Genomic DNA, 14,678 nt, shown 5'->3' on the forward strand with positions numbered 1-14,678 from the left:
ACATTATTAGAAAGTGCTTTTCAATACGAATCCAACGATACTAATTACATATAATATAACTAAGATTTTGTTGCTTAATTTTTATGGTCAAAGTTCATCTTGGAATACGCGTGCGCCTTATTCCTTGGGACGGAGGTAGTATTTTGCAAGGATGAGATGAATTTAAGCCTTCACGTGCTCGCGGATGAATTGCTCCACTGCTGAAACATTGCCAGTGAGACCAGCACCTTCAGCAACTGCCACGTTGTTCTGGCATTGACTGAAGTTGAATGCCTCTCCAGTCTTCAGGGACACCAAGCTGGACTTCGTCGGTGATGTCAGCAGATGATATGGCATTCCTTGATTCCTGAAGCTTGTTCCTACAGAAATAACAAAAGACACCACACGTTATAACCATCTGGTCAGTGCAAATGCTCATAGGTGATTTTAGTTATATGAGTTATGAACAACCTCAGTTATTCCAGGATCAATGGATTACGAACAGAACACATATGCAAACATGTTTTTGCAGCATAATGCAAAACCAACAACTGAGGCCAAATTCACATAAATTGGAGCATATGCCAGCCCAACAATGCATTCAAAGATTCTAACTGTCCAAATATGTTATATATGAAAAAAAAAATACTTCTTTTTTCGAGCTGCTTCTTGATGAACTCCTTAAGTGAGCTGTACTTTTGCCTCTTTTTTCTGTTATATGTTAGAAATTAACAATGCACTTATTTTTTCAGCTACTTTGTGATGAAATCCTTTGAGTAAGTCGTAGGCTTGTAGCTTCGTCTGTTTTCTTGCATCATCAAGAACCTAAGATTCAGAGGAACTGTCAAATGCATTATTGGGATGGCTATCACACGGTTCTTGCACCTAATAAATAAAATGCACAAATGGGTGTTTTACGCGAATAACAGAAGACGCGTGAAGCATTGCTTAAGGAACATTCGGGCAAGGAAACTTCACACTGAAGTATGCAGACGATGTACTCTCGAATTTTGGCATATCAACATAAGCAAGATATTCTGAGCTCCAACATGCTTGCATTTATATAGTGCTAATGGAGATAAGACCACAGATAGCTAGATAGTTATACGTCAACATAGACAAAGTAAAGATCTTAGAAGCTTCAGGACAGGACATGTCCAAGAGAACAAAAACATGAATAGGCTGCTAATTGGGCATATCACTAACTTTGTATCTGGGTTGTCTTACGCTTGAAAAGATAGCAGATGTCACTCACCACCTGAACTATACATATGCAGATGAATCTCATTGTATTATGTCCTAACCCTCTTTCTGAGCTCAGCAGTAATTGATGGGAATTTCAGAACCAACAGTGCATAACCATCAGTGAACACTGCCTCCTGGAAATTTTCCTGCACCGCCAAGAAGTCAATGCACTTGCTCTTCAACTCAGGACAGTTATATGTTTCGGCGCAAGCTAAGGTAGTTGCAACTGTATCTGTCGACACCTTATCCCATAACTTTTGGGCACACATAAGCTTCAGCCTGTCTAGTGCATATCGATCGGCCGCAGCAAGTAGATCCTGAAGTATGTCAGCGGAAGGGTCCCCAAGCTCATCTTCTCCAGGCAACGCATCGGTGTATATGAACCGAAGCATAACTTTGAATGTTGCAGGCGCAATTTCTTGCAGCGTGATGGATGTCATCGTAGCCTCTGCCATGGGGCCGAAGAGCTCGGCTCTGAAGACCGGTGAGCGGGCAGCAAGCACTGCACGGTGAGCGTGGAAGGTCTGGCCATCGATGGTGAATGACACATCCATCCCGTCCGTGTGATCTAGCAAGCGGCCGAAATGGATCCCGATGTCAGAAGGTGGCACAGGAATAGGGCTGTCATCGATGACCATGATGCCACACACAAATGTAATGTGCCCGTCTGTTACGTAGTCATTCTCCAGCTTAGTTCTGTCAACAAACTGACTCCATCCCCAGTCGACATCATCAGCATTGCCTTCACCATCGATTGGGAATTCACGAACGCATGACCTTCTTGAAGCCGTGGTACACGGTTGGTCATCCTTGTCCATCAAGAAGGCCTCGAAGATTGCCTTTACTCTTTTGGTTCTGCCCATGTGCTTGAGGAATATGGATAGATGCTCGCCCTTGTGTTCCTTATGTGCCCCACGCGGGTAGCACTCAATCCTCCAGTTGTGTCCCCCGACGGAGAAGACGTCGGAGTAAACGGCCTTGCCGATGGGAAGCTGTTTGGTTTGCTCGTAGTCTATTCTGAACTGAACAGAAGAACCCAACATGGTGGTCATGATCTGCGCCTCCAGCCCGGTCTTCCTAGCTTTCTTCATCACTGAACAAACTGCTGAGTAAATGAAAGAGCAAATTTTACCACCAAATTGACAATAAAAACAAATTTCTTCAGTTTTTTTCTAAGAAAAGGACACCCTGACCCTAACGATTTGTTGAGGAAGAACGAGAGGGTACTCACTGGCTTGCTAGCGGCGGCTGTCCTGCTAGTGGACTGGTGGTGGAGATCGGTGCTGAGGCACCGCCGCCCGCTCCTCCGCAAGTTTGCCGTCCGCTCGTCCCCTGCTCTGCTCTGCTCAGCCACCGGTCGGCCGTCGCCACGCTAGCTCCTAGGGTTCTGTCTTCTGTTGATGCGGCCGCCGAGTGGCCGAAGCTGTATATGAGTATATCCCTTTTACTTAGTGTCGAAGCTGTATCACTTAACTGGGCCAGTTTTGGTCCGCACTCAACCCAGAACAAGCTGAACGGGCTCCCCTAAAAATTCCAGATGTTGATTTAGAACTTTGAAAGGATTTTTTTTTTTTTTGCAATTTCACCTGATTACAGTGAGCACGATTTGTTTTTGAATTTTTCTGCTCTGTAACTTGTTACCCGAGTTAAATTTTCTGAATGTACCTACCTTCCTAGAATTGGTCCATAAAATTACCCGAGTTAAATTTTGCTGAACGTCTATGTAATGGAACATATGAATTCAGTCATTCACCGAGGCCACAGCTAGCTAACTGATGATCAGCAGGAAGGCAACAATGGCACAACGGATAGGATATCATAGATAGTCGATAGAGACCAAATGCAGATATAAGAGTGGTTCCTCTGAAAATTGTCAAATATTCATGTCAAACCAACGCTTTCAGAACAGGTCCTTAGTTTTAAAGCTGATCATGTTCAGACTCAACGTCGGTAAGGAGCTAGCAAATACCAATTGTCTATGCCTCTACAAAATCAGCACATCAACTATGGTAACCGTTTTCCTTCTTTCGTCAAGTAAAACCAGGCACAACTCGGATGGCGATTTTTCAGAGACATAAGCACTACTTCGCAAGAATGGGATGAATCTAAGCCTTCACATGCTCGCGGATGAATTGCTCGACTGCTGAAACATTGCCAGTGAGACCGGCGCCTTCAGCAACTGTCACATTGTTCTGGCATTGGCTGAAGTTGAACGCCTCTCCAGGGACACCAAGCTGGACTTCGTCGGTGATGTCAGCAGATGATATGGCATTCCTTGATTCCCGAAGCTTGTTCCTACAGAAATAACAAAGTCAACACACGTTATAGCCCATGTAATATATGAGATTAGCCACCTAGTCAGTGCGAATGCTCATACGGATTTTAATTAAATGAGTTATGAAATGACCTCAGTTATTCCAGGATCAATAAACTACGAACAGGACACATATGTAAACATCTTTTTGCACCATAGGCAAAAGTAGGAGTAGGATACTTTCATGATGCAGTAAATTGAGGCAAAATTCAAATAATTTAGTATATGCAAACCCAGTACTGCATTCAAAGTTTCTAACTGTCTAAATATATTATATGAAAAGAAACATACACTTCTTTTTCGAGCTGCTTCTTGATGAACTCCTTTGAGTGAGCTGTAACTTTGTCCGTCTTGTTGCAGAAAATCAGAACAGGAACCTTTTTCTTCACTACAGTTGCCTTTGTCAAAATGTCATACAAGTACCTGTGAAATAGACCCAAGTTACCAACTGCATTAGATACAGTGAAACATTCTGCTATATGTTTGAATATGAATTAAGCTCTTAAGCACCCTCTTAGTTTTGATCAGGCAGGTAATGGAGTCAACAGTTAAATAAAGCAGAAACTGTAGATATTTCTGAGAACAGAAATGAAGTCAGAAATTACTCTGCAGCAGCTTGCATGCTAGAAAGGAAATCCTGAGCATCAACAACAAAAACAACTCCAGCTGCTTGAGGTAGGAACTCATCAAGCTTAGGTTTCAGCCTTGCATGACCAGGAACATCAACAACATGAACAGGTTTCACTTTGCCATTCTGCAGGGAGAACAGAGCAAAGTCAAATAATAAGTCTTGCAGCAATGAAGCACCAGTATCTGAATACATAATGATGGCATCCGGTTTATATTTATATCAAGATGCAGCAAGGATCCATCTCCATCAAAATTGACTAACCCTTTCAAGTTCTGAATGCAGCACAAAGGTATCATTGTTATGTTCCATTGATGTCACGGTTCCTTGATGTGATGATCCATCGCGAAGCTAAGAGGAAGAGAAAGGACGAATTAGCACAAACATAGAAGACGACATGAGGCAGCCTGTTTGCTTGCTTCATGGATAATATAACTACAGATGGAAATAACCAAAAGGAGAAGAGGAAATAGAAAATAGTCTTGGTTCGTCACATTAATTTCATGCAGGCATACCCTACAATATATGAGATCATACAGCAAATCAAGGTTACAAGGCAAGACGCACAACAGATAAAACTTTACAAATCACAGAAGAAAAGGCTAGATTAGTCTTTTTCTAGTCTACCAAACCATAATGTGTGGTAAGAAACATATATAGGAGCAGATTGCAAGCCTACTCTCTAACTTGTACAACTTGGCAACTTAGAAAGACACAAAACTGGCAATAACATTTGCAAAACTAGATATCCATGGTTATTACTCTGGTCTAATTCTACGTTTCAAGATAATCCAGCAGAATTTGAAAAGCTGTATCACTAAACAGGTAAGAGAGACTCGCCACAGAACAAAGGGAGCATGTACGGAACTGGAGCGGTTAGAGTAGATAATTACCTGGTAGAAAAGAATAGTTTTACCACTCCCACTAAGCCCAGATAGCACTATGGTGTTGGATTTGGAGGATTTCAAACAAGAAGCTGTTTAGAAAAATCAAACATGCACTGCTCGTCAATTACTGCACATATAGAACCAGTGAACTTACAATAGAAGTTACAGTCACAAAAGCAGGAAGCTTAGCAAGCAACACAATCGAACAACATATTTTAGATCTTGAGGCCCGCCGTGATATAAACTAAGGCATTAAGTGCTAATGTTACACCTTTGAACACAATTTATCTCGAGATACAACAAAACCCCAATCCCTTTTGCTTGTTTTAACATGACACATACTATCATGTTATTGTCTCTGCCAGATGCTCTGATGCTTATAAGCTCAAACTAATAATTTTAACATCCCACAGTAGTAAATTTCTACAAGGTGCACTTCCAAATTTCATATAACTCAAAAGAAATTCAGCACTAGCTTGCATAAATTATGGCCCACTGCAATTATAAAGTCAAAATCAGCTCAAGTGTGAACACTAACCGACAATTTCAAGGGCCCTGCTTCCATTCTAAGCCGACGGTTTACAGAGAAGCAGGGGGAGTCTACTATTCCAAACATAACAGTTCACCACAGCATATAGGGAAAAATGGTACTGCATCCATACTATACATAATGCTGTTTATCCAAATAAATAAACAGGCAACTACAACGTGCTTCCCCAGTTGAGCTAAATTGCATAGACTACGGACCAGTTCTCAGTTCTATTCGAGCCATGGACTCAACTACGCTTCAATCATATCTGAACCTATCAGCATTACACTACAGCTACTTATACAACTGTTCATCCACCACAACTAGTAGACTATTCGTCAAAAACGACAGCTCATAGCTACGAACGAAGCGCACAGCATCAAGCAGGACCCACGCCAGTTCCCGACGCTAAATTACTTCATCTATGAACTATTTCAGGACTCAATCTGCTCGTGAACTTGAATTTAGGGCAGCGTGGTGGGCCACATGGAAACGAACGAACGCAGCAGCGCCTCAGAGAGTCAGGAGCAAGGGCACACTGCGTGGAGGAGCTAAGGTTGCGGCACATCACCTGCGAGGAGCACCAGGACTGTGAGGGCGATGACCGCGACGGCGACGTAAATCTGCTCCGGGGGCTGCTGGCGGATCCAGCGCTCGGCCTGGCCCGCCCACGCCTCGGCCTGGTTGAGCCACTCGTCCATGGACGCGCTGAGGGCGAGGGCGGAGGAGGAGCGGCGGGGCCGCGGGATCTAGGAGCGGCGGGGCGGGGGAGTGGACGGGGAGTGGGAACGGCGAGGAGGAAGATGGAAAGAGGAGCGAGGATGAGTTGGAAACAGATCACGATGCGATGCGTGGGCACGAAGGACTCTTGTTGGGTCGTCACGTGAATCGTGAGGGATGAGCAAAGGAAGTCGGCCCGGCCCGTGCTACACAGGCTGGCTTCCTTCACGGAACCGAGGTTTGGTGGCAAATTTGTTCCTGCTGTATCTGGAGAGAACTGTGGCCCCTCATCAAAATAAAAAAAAATCTGGAGAGAACTGTGGCATGCCAAAATTTTGATGGTTCAGAGTTCATTCCAAATTGATGTTTTGCCAGATTCTTTTTATGAGAAGTATCCAAATATATTAATCCTTGCAATATCTGATTTGGGATGAAGGGAGTATAGAAGTTCACCTTCTAAAAAATTGAATTTGACTACAAATTATATGCAGAATAATTTGGGATAAAGGAAGTATAGAAGTTTATAAGAAATACAAAGCATCCACGAACATAATGAAGATATATCGAGATCCTTGGACCACCTAACGAGTAACGGCTACTACCACCAACATAGCCATCGATGCGTCGCTATCGCGCTGCTCCTCTACCAGAGTCGGTCTAACGTTGTTGACAGTAGGAAAGTCTTCGTTCATGATCCGTTACAGACCGGCGCCCCAAGGCCGAACTCCTCACCCTTCAACTCCTAAATTGATCAAAATCTTCTGACACCAAACATATAACACGTGTAGACTAGCTGAAATCCTCCACTTTATTGGAGCAAACACCACATGATTTCCCGCCCTCGCAAACGCCACTACCAAGGTCGGCACCGACGAGTTGGATGATGAGGCGGGCATACCTTATTCTTGTCCCACACGGCGCCGCCATAGCTAGCACAATACCGTTATGGGTTGACCGGACTCTAACTTTAGAGACCTTACTACAGTGCCTGAGATGGGTCCAAGGTCTCCCCCTCTCCCGTGATCGAAACAACAAGTAGAGAAGGTGGAGATCCGTCGATTCCTGGTTGGAGACTATGGTGGATCCCTAGTTCGCCCCCATTTTTTCCTAATAGGTACTGATTTACCAGATATTGGCAGCAACAAACAAAAAAATATTGAGCAAGAAATACATCAGGAAAGTGGATTTTTACGCATAAAAAGTAGTAGCAATGTATATGCCTGCCAGATCTGATCTAGTTCCAAAATTGGCAACGGGGGCATTGGATTATGATCAAGCTAGAAATGCTTGAAGCAATTTCACACCATGGGCCCATGGCCGTTGGAGCGCAGGAAGCTCCTCTGTTGTCCTCGTCCACACACTCATTCTCGATCCAGAGCAGTGAACATATAAAATTCCAGTTACTTACACCATTCGCGATTATAAATCCCGTCAGGTCGCAGTAGAAGGAGACTAGAAGAATGACAGCATCAGCACTGATAAACGGATTTCATATAATATCTCCAAGGAGCAACCACTGACATGGAAGATGGTCCGCAGCTCCATGCTCGCCAATCATATCCCACTCCAGGAAGCTGGACGACACACCATCGTATCATCCACAGGATCCTGTTGGTGCCGGCACGCGATTCTTTTATTGGGTCGGCGCCCTCAGCCTACATCAGCTAGCTGATCCTTTATTTCTGTGGCTGTGTGTTGGGCTGTTGGGGCCACCGCAACGAAAATATATTCATGACTCGAAATTTGTATCTTCAGCTCTCCCAAAAAAAATTACACGTAGAGGACACACTATGTAACTTGGGCACAAATGACATGTTTCGTATCGACAGTCTTAAGAAAACTTCCCCTCCCAACTTTTCTATAACACAGTGGTCGGTATAGTATGTAACTTCCTGCCAGAGTAGTAATATTACCCAGGTTTTCAAAATTCATGTTACCACTGCAGCGGCATTTCAGCTATTTTGGGGGCCGCGGCAAGCTTTCGTGATCGAGCTCTCTAGCGCGTTCGAGGGGTTCTCAACATGATCCTCACTTTGCTGTTTTGGAGTCGGTGTTGCCGCGCCTGGAACTAGGTGGCAACGATTACAAGGGGAGGGTGGGTAGACGACCATGGACCGGCTCGGCATAGCCCTTACACATCTCCCCGATGAAGCTCGCTGTCATAATCGAAGTTGTCGAGTTGCTAGCGCGTGTGGCGTGGTATCGACGGTCTTGCTCCATGACGGTCGATGTCACCCAAGTTGTACCCGGTTTTTCTCTAATTAACTCAAAAATAGCAAAAAGAAAAATGCCTATGAAAGATTTTTTTTTTGGGCCGGTTAGGTCCAGCACAATCACCTAGCCCAGATGATTTCCTTGTGAGAAATGATGATATTGTTCTTGGTTGACAAAGGACTAATGCGATTTTTATAACAATCAAATATTATATATATTTGAAGTAGTAAATACATGTACATTATCTGTCTCCAGCGACTACAAAATAAAATCTAAAAGAATAATAAGCAAACCCTCGACCGGCAATTTGAACAAAAATAACCTAATGTTGAAACTTTTAAAAGTAAACCTTCTGTGAATTTGAATTCACGGATCTAACCCTTTTGTGTCACACCTGTCACCATGGCGTGGCACCTCATTGTGTGGTGCCGTTGGCTGGGGCGTGGCACAATGGTGTGCCACGCCATGGGTTAGGGCGCGGCAAAAAACAAGTGCAACACCATGGTCTCGGGCGTGGCATCCCATTGTGTGGTGTCGTAGGCTAGGGCACCACACAATGGGGTGTCCTAGCCTACGGCGTGACACGGAGGGGTTAGATTCGTGAATTTGTTTCGTTGATAGTTCATTTTTCTAAATCCTTTTAACTTTAGGTTTGTTTTGTGCAAATTGCCTACCCTCGAAGCCTTTAAATTCTTTCTTTCTCCAAGACATAAATTTATACGCTATTTCTAAACAAAGCCATAGAAAAATAACATACTGTAGATGTTTGTCGCACGAAAACATAATGGGAAAACGTGATCTTCAGGACTTGCTCAGGATCGTGCGCGCCGAGTGCACGTAATCGTGTTTCAGGCGGTCAGCTGCTACAGGACAGGAGACCCGAGACCCTGCTTCCTCCGCAGAACCGCGTTCCCTTTTCAAATCAAGGAGGCGAAAAACAACAACGAAATGAGCCGTTTGTCCGTTCCAGCCCGGCACTCAGCTCACGTGGCGTGTCGCGTTTGCTCCATTACCTCAACGTACGGTCGATGGATCGATCGTATGCGTTACGCGGTCACTCGTGAAAACAAAATTAGAGAGAAGGTATACGTATCATTGTTATTTCGGTGAGAGAGAAGGGTCGCCTGTTTTTGGTATGCGGCCGGTCATCGACACGGCAACGCAAACGACACGGAAATGCAGCACACTGCACACACACGCACACAGAGCTGATGACGTAGTAGGAAACCGGTGGGTCGTTAGCGCAGGCGGGACAAAAATGACATCCAAATCAATCCCGAAATCCAGCGCGCTGAGCAGCTGAGGCCGTACACACATCTGTTCATGATGAGATCGCATCGGACAGAAACGCGAGCGCTCCTCCATGCTTCCCAACGTCGCCATCGGAGCGCGCCACCGCGCGCAGGCAGGTCAGGTCAAGGAGCGAGAGCCGTTGCGACGGCCGGTGCCCGGGTCGCCGATTGGCCCGTGCCGCACCAGGTGGCGCGGGTAGTTGGGGCCGCTCCACCCACCTCCGCTCCTCGCCGCCGCCTCCCTATCCTGCCGCGCCGCGGCGGCCGGCGACAGCGACGCTCTTGCTCCGGCCGCGTTCCGCGTCGCACTCGCGTCTCGATCGCGCGCGCGCGGCGACACGTTCACATGACATGCCGCGCGGCAGCGTGGGCTGAGATCGTTTCCCTCGGGTCGTCGGTCTCGCTGCCGCGCGCCGCCCGCCGTAGCGTGCGCCGGCGGTACAAGCTACCTCCGTGCTGCGGCGCACGGCCAGCACAGCGAGGCTCGTGCCGTACCTCGTACGTGGTGGTGGCGCGATGCTGCCGTACGTACGCTTTGCTTAGGCACGTCGCTAGCTTGCTGGTCCTCGATCTCGGGTCAAATTGATGGGATCGCCCTTTGCCGCCGGTGCAAGACAACCAAGACACGTACGTGCGTCCCGTGATTCCTCGGCCTAGGCCGGCCAGCATGGCTACAGATCGAGGAGGCGAGGAGCTAGCTAGCTGACTACAAAAAACGATCCACTGCCGTATGCCGATTAATATATGGTTGTACAGTAGGAGCGTAGACTGTAGACGAGACGCAGTGGTGGTGTTCGGCTTTCGCCTTTCGGCCCCGACCGTTAATTAGCAAATGAATCGTTTGGTTGGACGCAAACTTCAGTCGCCCATTCCAAACGAGGTCAATAGAAGTGTCGTGTCGATCGCTTAGAGCATCTTCAGCCGTTGGCCTCCCCACGTCCAAATCCGACGATATTGTCATCCGGATTGGAGGAAAATTTGGTCTGGGGAGGCCCATTTTCCCAGCCGCGAGCCCAGGATGGATGTAACATAATACGGCGAATTGAGACAAAATTGGCGAGTTCGTTCAAACATAAGTGAAATTTAATGATATTTAACATATAGAGGCGAGTTCGTACATAAATAGGTCGAATTCGTACATATATTTGAATTCGGCGATTGGCAAACTAAAACTTAAACTAAAAAGCGGCCTCCTACATGCCGAAATGGCGGTAGAAGGCCGTGTAGTCGCCGCCGCCGTCGTCGTCGCTCGAGCCGGTGTTGTCCTGGGGCGGCGGCGCTTCGTACCAGCGGCTCGTGCCCTGGCCAGCGCCGTCGGCGCGTGGCGGCGACGGACGGTAGATGTCGTCGTCGTTGCTCTCCTCGAGCTTGACCACCTCCCTGGGCGCGGCGTTCCTACCGGCGGATGGTGTGGCGGCGCGGGCGGCGAGTTGACGCGCGGCGGCCGGATCCGGCGGCCCGCCGGCTGCCTGCCGATGGGGAGGGCTGTTGCTCGGCGGGCACCGGGTCCTTCGGCGACTCGGCGATCGCCCTCGCCACCGCGGCGTCCTCCGCGCGCTTCGCCTCCTCGGCGAGGCGGGTTGGCGGCGGCCGCGTCGGCCTCCTTCTTCGCCGACTTCCTCTTCCGCCCGCGGCTGCGGCGGCGGGGGTTGGTCGCGGATGACGAGGGCGCCGCTGCTGCGCCCTCTGGTCGGCGGTGGAGACGCCGGCTCCTTCTTGACGCGCGCCGGGGTCGACGGAGACGCCGGCTCCTTCTTGACGAAGACCGACGTGGACCCGCCGGACCTGGACGCGGACCCTGACCCAGAGGAGGAGGAGGACGGCGCCATCCTCCTCGACAGCCAGGAGCTACCGCGCCGGCGCGACACAGTAGCCGCCTCCGGCGGCGGCATTTGCAGGACGGGGGAATTCCCGCCCTCGATGTGCGCGAGCACATTCGACAGGGTGCGGCCTGGCGCGCTCCACCACCGGCGGCGTTGTTCCTTGCCGGAGGAGGAGGAGAGGCGTCGTAGGCGGCGAGTTCCAGCTCGTACCTGCGCTGGAAGAAGTCGCTCCACTAGTCGTACGCGTCGGGGAAGAAAAGCGGCTCGGCGCGCTGCTCGTCCGTGAATGTGGCGAGCAATGCTTCGATCTCGTCGTTGATACGTCTCAAACGTATCTATAATTTCTTATGTTCCATGCTACTTTATTGATGATGCTCACATGTTTTATACACATTATATGTCATTATTATGCGTTTTCCGGAACTAACCTATTGACGAGATGCCGAAGGGCCGGTTCTTTGTTTTCGCTGTGTTTTGGTTCCGAAATCCTAGTAAGGAAATATTCTCGGAATCGGACGAAATCAAAGCCCAGCATCCTATTTTTCCACGAAGCTTCCAGAACACCCGAGAGCCACCAGAGGGGAGCTCTGGTGGGCCCAGATGATAGGGCGGCGCGGCCAGGGCCTGGGCCGCGCCCCCCTACTGTGTCGCCACCTCGTCAGCCCTCCGACTCCGCCTCTTCGGCTATTTAAAGATCCCTGACCTAAAACCTCGATACGGAAAAGCCACGGTACGAGAAACCTTCCAGAGCCGCCGCCATCGCGAAGCCAAGATCTGGGGGACGGGAGTCTCCTGTTCCGGCACGCCGCCGGGACGGGGAAGTGCCCCTGGAAGGCTCCTCCATCGACACCACCGCCATCTCCATCAACGGCTGTTGTCTCCCATGAGGAGGAGTAGTTCTCCATCGAGGCTTGGGGCTGTACGGTAGCTATGTGGTTAATCTCTCTCCTATGTACTTCAATACAATAATCTCATGAGCTGCCTTACATGATTGAGATTCATATGATGATGCTTGTAATCTAGATGTCATTATGCTAGTCAAGTGGATTTTACTTATGTGATCTCCCGGAGACTCCTTGTCCCACGTGTGTAAAGGTGACGGTGTGTGCACCGTGTGGGTCTCTTAGGCTATATTACACGAATACTTATTCATTGTTATAAATGGCATAGTGAAGTGCTTATTTATATCCCTTTATGATTGCAATGTGTTTTGTATCACAATATATCCACGTGCTACTCTAGTGATGTTATTAAAGTAGTTTATTCCTCCTGGACGGTGTAATGGTGACAGTGTGTGCATCGTGTAGTACTTGGCGTAGGCTATGATTGTGATCTCTTGTCGATTATGAAGTTAACTATTGCTATGATAGTATTGATGTGATCTATTCCTCCTTTCGTAGTGTGAAGGTGACAGTGTGCATGCTATGTTAGTACTTGGTTTGGTTATGTTGATCTGTTATGCACTCTAAGGTTATTTAAATATGAATATTGAATATTGTGGAGCTTGTTAACTCCGGCATTGAGGGTTCGTGTAATCCTACACGAGTTAGTGGTGTTCATCATCCAACAAGAGGGTGTAGAGTCTAGCATCTATTTATTTATTCTGTTATGTGATCAATGTTGAGAGTGTCCACTAGTGAAAGTATGATCCCTAGGCCTTGTTCCTAAATACTGCTATCGCTGCTTGTTTCCTGTTTTACTGCATCTATCTTTGCTGCAATATTACCACCATCAACCACACGCCAGATCCTGGACAGCAAAGCACTTTTACGGTGCCATTGCTACTGCTCATACTTATTCATACCACCTGTATTTCACTATCTCTTTGCCGAACTAGTGCACCTATTAGGTGTGTTGGGGACACAAGAGACTTCTTGCTTTGTGGTTGCCGGGTTGCATGAGAGGGATATCTTTGACCTCTTCCTCACTGAGTTCGATAAACCTTGGGTGATCCACTTAAGGGAAACTTGCTGCTGTTCTACAAACCTCTGCTCTCGGAGGCCCAACACTGTCTACAAGAATAGAAGCACCCGTAGACATAAGGCACTTTTCTGGCGCCGTTGCCGGGGAGGAAAGGTAAACGACACTCACACTCCGGACCTCGGCAACTAAGCCACTTTTCTGGCGCCGTTGCCGGGGAGGAAAGGTAAAAGGCACTCATACTCCGGTCCCAGGTAACTAAGTACTTTTCTGTTGCCGTTGTGTGAGTGTTCGAAGCTATTTCCTTTAGATCCTGCAATTGCATCTTTTTGTCTCTTGTTTTACACTAGTAAGGCTTAATGGAAGACAACAACAAAATGAGAGATCTTTATGAACTTTATCTTGAATTAGGACATGATGTGTTTGAAGAGAAAATTAAAAAACCCATGGAACTTATGCATGCTAATGGGAATGTTATTAGTATGAATGCTTTGAACACCATTGTTGCTAATGCTATGGAAGAATTTAAGCTTGGGGAGGTCGGTTTTGATGAAAATGATCTCTTTAGCCCCCCCGGTTATTGAGGAGAAAGTTTATGTTGATTATGATATGCCTCCCATATATGATGATTATAATGATAGTGGTCTTTTGGTGCCGCCTACTATGGAGAGTAAATTTAATTATGATTACAATATGCCTCCTATATTTGATGATGAGAATAATAATGATAGCTACTTTGTTGAATTTGCTCCCACTACAACTAATAAAATTGATTATGCCTATGTGGAGATTAATAATTTTATGCATGAGACTCATGATAAGAATGCTTTATGTGATAGTTATATTGTTGAGTTTGCTCATGTTGCTACTGAAAGTTATTATGAGATAGGAAAATATGGTTGTAGAAATTTTCATGTTACTAAAACACCTCTCTATGTGCTGAAATTTTTGAAGCTACACTTGTTCTATCTTCCTATGCTTGTTACTTTTTTCTTCATGAACTTGTTTATTTACAAAACTCCTATGCATAGGAAGCATGTTACACTACAAGAAAAGTTCTGATAGACAACGTCCCAAAATCGTCAACTAAGGGGCATTTTTCGTCGCCTATGGGCCTAACCCGACGA

General features: G+C 47.0%; 2 protein-coding genes across 3 annotated transcripts; both read right to left on the reverse strand.

The window, feature by feature from the left end:
* Positions 1-88: 88 nt before the first annotated feature.
* LOC124683459 (BTB/POZ and MATH domain-containing protein 2-like) lies at positions 89-2,548 on the reverse strand. Of its 2 annotated transcripts, none has more exons than XM_047217970.1 (3): positions 2,456-2,548; positions 1,235-2,326; positions 89-359 (listed from the first exon to the last, which is right to left on the reverse strand). In XM_047217970.1, the coding sequence occupies exon 2, from the start codon at positions 2,313-2,315 to the stop codon at positions 1,272-1,274; it is 1,044 nt and encodes a 347-aa protein (XP_047073926.1). In that variant the 5' UTR covers positions 2,316-2,326; positions 2,456-2,548; the 3' UTR covers positions 89-359; positions 1,235-1,271. The 2 variants fall into 2 exon arrangements, with proteins under 2 accessions (XP_047073926.1, XP_047073931.1); XM_047217975.1 differs by having other exon boundaries at positions 1,235-2,329; positions 2,456-2,528.
* A 528-nt stretch (positions 2,549-3,076) lies between these two features.
* Positions 3,077-6,283, reverse strand: LOC124682612 (signal recognition particle receptor subunit beta-like). Its single transcript, XM_047217262.1, has 6 exons — positions 6,154-6,283; positions 5,060-5,142; positions 4,431-4,517; positions 4,144-4,292; positions 3,830-3,961; positions 3,077-3,519 (listed from the first exon to the last, which is right to left on the reverse strand). Exons 1-6 carry the CDS (start codon positions 6,281-6,283, stop codon positions 3,330-3,332), a joined length of 771 nt encoding a protein of 256 aa, XP_047073218.1. The 3' UTR covers positions 3,077-3,329.
* Between the last annotated feature and the right edge of the window lie 8,395 nt (positions 6,284-14,678).

The sequence above is a fragment of the Lolium rigidum genome, chromosome 1 (genome assembly GCF_022539505.1).
Source record: "Lolium rigidum isolate FL_2022 chromosome 1, APGP_CSIRO_Lrig_0.1, whole genome shotgun sequence".
Taxonomy (NCBI): Eukaryota; Viridiplantae; Streptophyta; class Magnoliopsida; order Poales; family Poaceae; genus Lolium; species Lolium rigidum.